The sequence below is a fragment of the Nerophis lumbriciformis genome, linkage group LG19 (genome assembly GCF_033978685.3).
Source record: "Nerophis lumbriciformis linkage group LG19, RoL_Nlum_v2.1, whole genome shotgun sequence".
Classification (NCBI taxonomy): Eukaryota; Metazoa; Chordata; class Actinopteri; order Syngnathiformes; family Syngnathidae; genus Nerophis; species Nerophis lumbriciformis.
In genome coordinates, this window is record NC_084566.2 from 14,631,625 (window position 1) to 14,639,124 (window position 7,500).

At 39.5% G+C, this 7,500-nt stretch overlaps 1 protein-coding gene across 3 annotated transcripts in view; it reads left to right on the forward strand.

Moving 5' to 3' along the window:
* Positions 1–7,500, forward strand: part of LOC133618806 (solute carrier family 22 member 23-like) — a 134,423-nt gene that overhangs the window by 55,269 nt on the left and 71,654 nt on the right. For all 3 annotated transcript variants that reach the window (XM_061979538.1, XM_061979536.2, XM_061979537.2), the window contains one exon: positions 7,011–7,114. Coding sequence is in view for 1 of the 3 variants with exons in the window: in XM_061979536.2 (XP_061835520.1) it covers positions 7,011–7,114 (104 nt within the window). In the remaining 2 variants the exon portion in view is untranslated. The remainder of the gene's footprint in view (positions 1–7,010; positions 7,115–7,500) is intronic.

Below are 7,500 nucleotides of genomic sequence, written 5' to 3' on the forward strand. Positions count from 1 at the left end.
GGGTTTAAACACATGCTGAACGTGCTTGAACCACGTTACGACATCCCGTCGCGCACCCACTTCAGCAATAAGATTGTGCCAGATCCTTATGAGCAGGAGAAGAAAAAAGTTGTGGATGAACTATCCCGAGCATCAGCTGTTGCGCTCATGACAGACGGGTGGACGTCCAGCGGAACTATAAGCGCTCACTTCATCACAGCAGACTGGGAGATGAGAAGACACGCCCCCTCTACGAGAGTCACCTTGCGCAGGTGCTGACACAAGCAGTGGAGGAATGGAAGATAAAGATATCCCAGTCACACGTGATAATGCCAAAAATCAAATAATTACAGAGAATGAGGCAGGACTGGGACCACAGATAGGTGCTTTGCACATGTAGTGAATTTGGCATCACAGAAGGGAATCTCAGTCAATAGGATGGAGCGCCTCTTTGGGAGGATCAGGAAGGTTTCTTACTTCCACCCAAGCACAACAGCTGCTCATGTGCTTAAGACAAAGCAAGAAATGCTAAAGCTGCCTGCTCATACATGATGTCCCAACGAGGTGGAACTCCACTTATGATATGTTGGAGCAGCAGGCAGCTATATACTCTGCATTGACCCACAACACCCTGAAGACAAATGTCACCCTGTCTGATGATGATGTGAGAGTGGCAGATGAGGTCCTCCAGGTGCTTAAAAGTGTTCCATCTCTACTGAGCACTGAAACTTCACCATCTGTGTCAATGATCCTGCCACTGAAAACAAGGATTCTACAATCCATGGCTCCAAGTGTGGAAGACAGCAGCATCACTCCAGATGTCAGGCTTTATTTCACTACCTATGTTTCAAGGAAGATGATGTTTCTTCTTATGTGGCAATTAAACTTGTTTTTTATTAATGGTCATTGGTCCAAGTTTAAAGAAAGGAGGAATGCCTTTTTATGTTGCACTGTTTTTCATTCATTATGTTAAAATAAAAATAAAAATGCATGTCAAGTTGATCAACAGATTGTATTATTCTCCAGTGCAATAACAGTACTGAAATGAAGGCAAAAAGGGCATTAATGGGAGCTTTAAAAAAAAAAGAAGAAAAAAAGAAGTAACTAAATAGTTACTTTTCACAGTAACGCATTACTTTTTGGTGTAAGTAACTGAGTTAGTAACTGAGTTACTTTTGAAATAAAGTAACTAGTAACTGTAACTAGTTACTGGTTTTCAGTAACTAACCCAACACTGGTTATTTGTGTGTCATATGGCGTACACTTATTCAGCCTGTAGTTCACTATTCTTTATTTATTTTAAATTGCCTTTCAAATGTCTATTCTTGGTATTGAATTTTATCAAATAAATTTCCCCCAAAAATGCGACTTATACTCCAGTGCCGCGTATATATGTTTTTTCCTTCTATATTGTGCATCTTCGGCCGGTGCGACATATACTCCGGAGCGATTTATAGTCCGAAAAATACGGTACTTTATATTAGAAATGGCAACAGCGGAGGATGAATCTCCCACAACAAGAAGATAGAGAAAAAGAAGAAGCTTATCAACTACAGGTAGGCACCGACTACAAAGGCGGATGCGCGCAAATTTTGCAGGACTTATGCAGATCCCAAATACAGATCAGCAGGTACCAGAAGGTAAGAAAAGTTGCTTTTACATAATATTGCGAAACAAAACGCCAGATAATGTCTTACCTTATACACACACCATAATAATACTCGTATGTTGAAGCACATTACAATCCATCAAGTGGTGCGGCTTCATAGCTTACCAAAGTCGTACTAAAACATTTTGATAGATTTTTGAGCGCCGTGTGTAATGTTCAATATTTTCAATGGAACATACAAATGTTGGTGTTGTTTACTTGAGTCATATTGCAGTCTACACGTATATATTATGTGTGACTGCCATCTACTGGTCACACTTATCATTTCACCATGTACCAAATAAAATAGCTTCGAGGTCGGTAAGCACAACCAAAATTATTGCGTACATGAGGTGCACTGTCGAGTTTTGAGAAAATGAAAGGATTTTAAGTGCGCCTTATAGTCCGAAAAATACGGTATATTTGAATATTTTGGTGAGTTCCAGAATTTACTGCTCGATGTATTTCTAAATCTTTCCAATATTTATTAGCCCCAATTTTCAACATTTATTTGCATGACAAAGGCCTCCATCGAGCAGCATGTGGCCACCTTTTTTGTTCTTTCGTTGCTAAGATGACCATTGTTCAAATGCAACGGCAGTCTTTTGGGAGAACCAGCAGACATCTCGGGGATTTTAACGGATTTGCTCCCATCGGCTCTTCACGGCTCGACATTTCTGTCCGCTAATAGGTTTATGCGCCTCTACACACTGACTTCTATTCATTATTCACTAATGAGCAACACAGTCGCAAGGAGGCAGAACACAGAAATAATGAGGAGCGTAGCAGACGAGCTGCATGATGGGACTTGGACTGAACCAGCCATTGTTTGCATAGTCGCTGAAATTGTGTGTATGTATTTATAAATACATTTAGTTTCACCTATTACCACTGTCAGCAACATGCACTTTCCATCAATGAGTGAGCTGGGGTCAGAGAGGCCTTGTTAATAATACATGTGCATTGACACAAGCTTTTTAACCCACTAATGACATGTTGACAAGCACAAAACCTACTCAATTCCGTACATTTCTGCAGCACTCAACACTTGTCTTGTTGAAACACCTGTCATCTGTTTGTTGTTGGCCGCAGCTCACCACAGTACTATGGTCTACAAGCAAGTCACGTTTTTTGTTTTGTTTTATGCATCCTCCCTGCTGTGAAGAAATTACACAACTAAGAACTCGTTTTGTGAACCTGTGTCTTTTCTTTTCATGCTGACATCGATACTGAAAGTGTGAATGAGTGGCATTCCTGGATCATGTGATGGCTGGGCGGTTTAAGTAATCCTGGAGCGTTTCCAGGCTAAACGTGTCACTGTGGTAGAGGTCACTCCAGGCCCCCGACTAGCCCTAACCGTGAAAAGGAAAGATGCATCTCATTGTGGAAATGTTTGGAATTGAAGACTTGTTTATTTATAGACTCATTTACTGACATTTAAATGAGCACTACATATATAATACAATTAAGGATGGGTACTGAATTTGGTACTTTTATAGGTATCAACTAGGGTTGTATGGTATACCGGTACTAGTATAGTACTGCAATACTAATGAATCATATTCGGTACTATACCGCCTCTAAAAAGTATCCCCCCCCAGCCACTTTTTTTTAACAGGCACGACGTTGCGTCGTCCTCACGTCATGACATTGCTGGGTTTATGAGCAGAGGAGCATGTTCGGCAGCGCACAATCACGGAGTACTTACAAGCAGACACAGTGTGTGGACAGAAAAGGGAGAATGGACACATTTTGGCCTAAAAACTAACGATGAAGGTGAAGTTTTACACTGAAACGCCCTCAGGAAGATGTGCTTTAGGACATGGCTAACTAGTTTAAAATGACCTGAAATTCCCCCAAGTGATCCGCTAAGGTAACCTCAGATCCTATTCTAAGTTATTCCGTGACCATGGAGCGGCATATCTGAAAGCTTTTTTTCCAAGATTTTTGTTGGCTTTAGGAACATACATGCTAAGTAAGTCCTGAAACCTTAGCACCTGGAATCTCTACAGATAAAAGAACAAAAAAAGGGGGGGACCAGACCCAGGACCCAGGAGTGCTTTACCTATCTATATATATATATATATATATATATATAAACCATCGAGAAAATCTGCGAACTGACAAAGATGGACAGTCTGCTTTTGCATATAATGTGCAATGGTGGACAAGGTTGCCACAACCAGTGATAAAAAGAAAGGCACAGTGATAAACAATATCGTTTATTTTTTTCAAATAAGTATCTGGTGCATTTATAAAAACCAAGTCTCCATAATTTAGCAACAGCATACAAGTGGTCAGAATCAAGCGTTTCTTAACTTGTAGGGAAAAGCAGGACTTGTTTCTAAAGAAAAATTCCAATTTAATTTTAGGTTTAGCCACAAGTTTTTCAATGTAAGATTAAAAAGCAAAATTCTCATCAATTACATTCCCCAAGTACTTATATATCATGACTATTTCAAGGTCAACCTCATGAGTGGTTGATATTTTTGGAGTGTTCAATGGCAATCATTTACCATTTGGAAAAAAACATTGCCTTTGATTTCTCTGTATTTAGCACAAGTCTCAGCGGAGTCAGCTGGGACTGAACAACATCAAAAGCAGAATGCAGGAGCTCAAGGAGTTCGCGCAACAGAGGGGGATAAACAATATATGACCGCGTCATCTGCATAAAAATGGAACGCAGCATCCGACACATTATCACAGAGATTATTTACATAGATGGAAAACAATAACGGACCTAAGATGGAACCCTGAGGTACACCATTTATACAGGGAGGAAAGACAAGGAGCACCCAGCAAACTGGACACATTGGGTTCTATCTGACAAGTATTTAGAAAACCACTTTGCAGCATGCTAAGATAGGCCAATCCTGTGCAGTCTGTCTGCCAGAATGATATGGTTGGCCGTATCAAATGCTTTTGAAAGGTCAATAAATAGAGCTGCACAATATTTTTTGCAATCCAATGATTCAATAATGTATTTCACAACTTTTGATAGCAGCGGTTATGGTGCTATGACTCCTTCGAAAATTTTTGAAGTTGTTCACTAACAAACTTTTCAAGAACTTTAGCTAGAACGCATACCTTGGAGAGATCTATTGTTATTAACAGCTGTGGGATCTCCTCCTTTCAACAAAGGTAAAACATAGGCTGATTTCCAAATGTTAGGAATCTCATTAGTGGACAATGAAAGATAAAAAATAAGCATAAGAGGTTCTGCATTAAAATCAAAAGCTGACTTTAAAAAGAAGGGCTCAAGTGTGTCAGGACCTGCAGATTTACCAAGATCCATTTGTCTTAAGGCTCTCTTGACCTCAAAACACATCCAGAGAAGTAAAACTGAATTTATTAGCTATGAAAGTGCGACGGGATGGTGACATACAAACCTTCTGAACTTCCAGCTGATTAGGATGTGGGGATAAGGAATCAAATAAAGAACCAGAATAAATAAAATGTTCATTAAAAGTTAGCAGATAATTTTTGGTTTCCCTTCCATAACACGTTTTTATGACTTTCCATAATTTCTTGGTGTCATTTAAGCCACCAGTGGTTTGTGCAAGATAAAACTATTCCATAAACATTCCAGTGTGTCATGTCCAAATGCGGGTCAGATTGCATTCACATTAAAAATCTTTTTTTTTTTACAATGTAAACGGCCACTTGAGAGATCGGATTTGACAAGAAAACCCGAATTGGACATCCGACCCTGCAGTGTGAACGTAGCTTAAGATGCACGTTACAAACAAAAAGATAGTGTGTAATAAGTTCAATATTTAAGAGTATAAACACTTTGTTGAGCACAACAAACAACCAGACTGGCACATTCATCTTAATGTCAAAGACTCTTAAGTATCCTGGCTAGGCAACACACATTCTGCCATCTAGAATGTAACACCTAACATACAACACATGATGACAGTTCAAGTTGTTATGCCATTTTTTAATCATATTTGTCTTAAAATGTATTGTTCTAATTTGTACAACCCATTTTAAGTATTCCACCATCTGGTTAAAGTCTTTCAGTTGCATTTGGTTTGACACTGCTTATGTCATCGTAATGCTAAATGTTTTGCAACATTTAGGGCTCGCTCACACCGAGACATTGCAACCATGCAGGACTTGTGCTCACACTGCACTGCAGCGTTCCACCCATTTTTCTCCACCTTTTTAATGCAGTGTGGTGATCATGATTGAAGTGCATCGAGTTTGATTAGAGACTAGGGGTGTAGCCGGTACCTGTATTCTGATTTTTTGGGTACATAGCCTTAGGTTGGGTACAGCTGCGTACTGATTTCCCACACGGTACACACATTTCAAGTGAGAGACAGGACGGGTATATTTGTGGCGGTATAGGCGGATTAGAACAGTACAGCCTGGCCTTTGCCTAGAGCGAGTCCTGGCTGACGGTAATGCCAAGGAGATTCCAAAGCCAAGAGCAGGGGTGCCTATGACGTCAATCCACCGGTCGATCGCAAAGGGAGTGTAAGGTGAAATAAATGTCCCCTTATCGTAGATTATCACATTTGTCACTTGATTGACGTGTACAACCACACCATTCTTGAGCTCCAGCAAGCTACACATAGCCTCCAATTTATTTCTAAAGTACAGTCAAAAGCTGGACAAAGTAAGAAGCTAAAAACTGTTCACTTTCAAACATTTTATTCTCTTGCTGTACCACACCATGACCATAATAAGCAGGTACATACAAAGCCGTGATAATGGCGTACCGTTTCACCCACATACACAAACAGAATATGATCAAGTAGAATAAGTGTGTAGTTTTAACACAAAATAATTATGAAAACTTACAAAGAACACAACCATTCCTTTCAAAAGAGCCGTTCAAAAGACTGGCTTGTTTTTATATTTATATTCTATTAGTGCATTGACAATGAGATTATTTCTAAAAAAAAACAACTTTGTGGATGACAAGCACACAAAAATATACAAGATAAGAATATATCTCTATGTATAACAATATAAACAAAACTAGGATAATAATTAAGACAAGCAATAAATGTGCGTGTAAAATTTTACTATCCTAGCTGGTGTTTACACCTGAACTACTTTACAAATCCACAGCAGAACAATAAAACGGAAACGTAACTCCAAATACTGCTTTTCTTTGACTCATTATCTAGTCCAGTCAGGTAGCGCGCACATGCCCGGGCAATTCTTATTAAAAAAGCTTGCAACTGAAAATTGGTTCACATAAAAGATCCGTTCAAAAGACTCTATTCGTTCGACATCGCTACAACCTTGAGACCACTAAATGGTAGCCGGGTGAAGGCAGAAAATACCCTCATGTCTTTGCCATCCTGAATTCTAAGACCCAGTATACATTTTTTGGAGTTAACATCTGTGTTTATTCTCTCTACAGTGGAGTCTGGTGTGTGAGTCCGCATGGAAAGTCCACATTGCAAAGTTCTCCCTCCTTGTGGGATCCATCTTCGGATACCTAGTGTTTGGGGTCCTGGCAGACTGGTAAGATGTATCCATTATTGTCATTGTAGTATATTTCCATCAAATGGGAACTTTTTTTAAAGTGTTTTTATGTTTTTCTTTTTTATGCATTCTAAGTTGTTAAATAAGACATGTACAAGGTAGCTAACAATGCAGCTAATACACTATTCCGCCCATTATACCTTACAAAAAAACATCCAAAAACCACCACCAATACTCAATTTACATCTTGTCACCCGAATATTATAAATTATTAGTACTAGCGATATTGTTATTATAAGCCCTAACGCTGAGGAACTACTTTTAGCGGTGCATTGATCAGAGAGCTAACTAGCCTTTGCTGCTGGATTGACATCATCCGCCAGCGAACTGCCGCTGGCGGTGCATCTCCCCTAAATTGGAGGTAG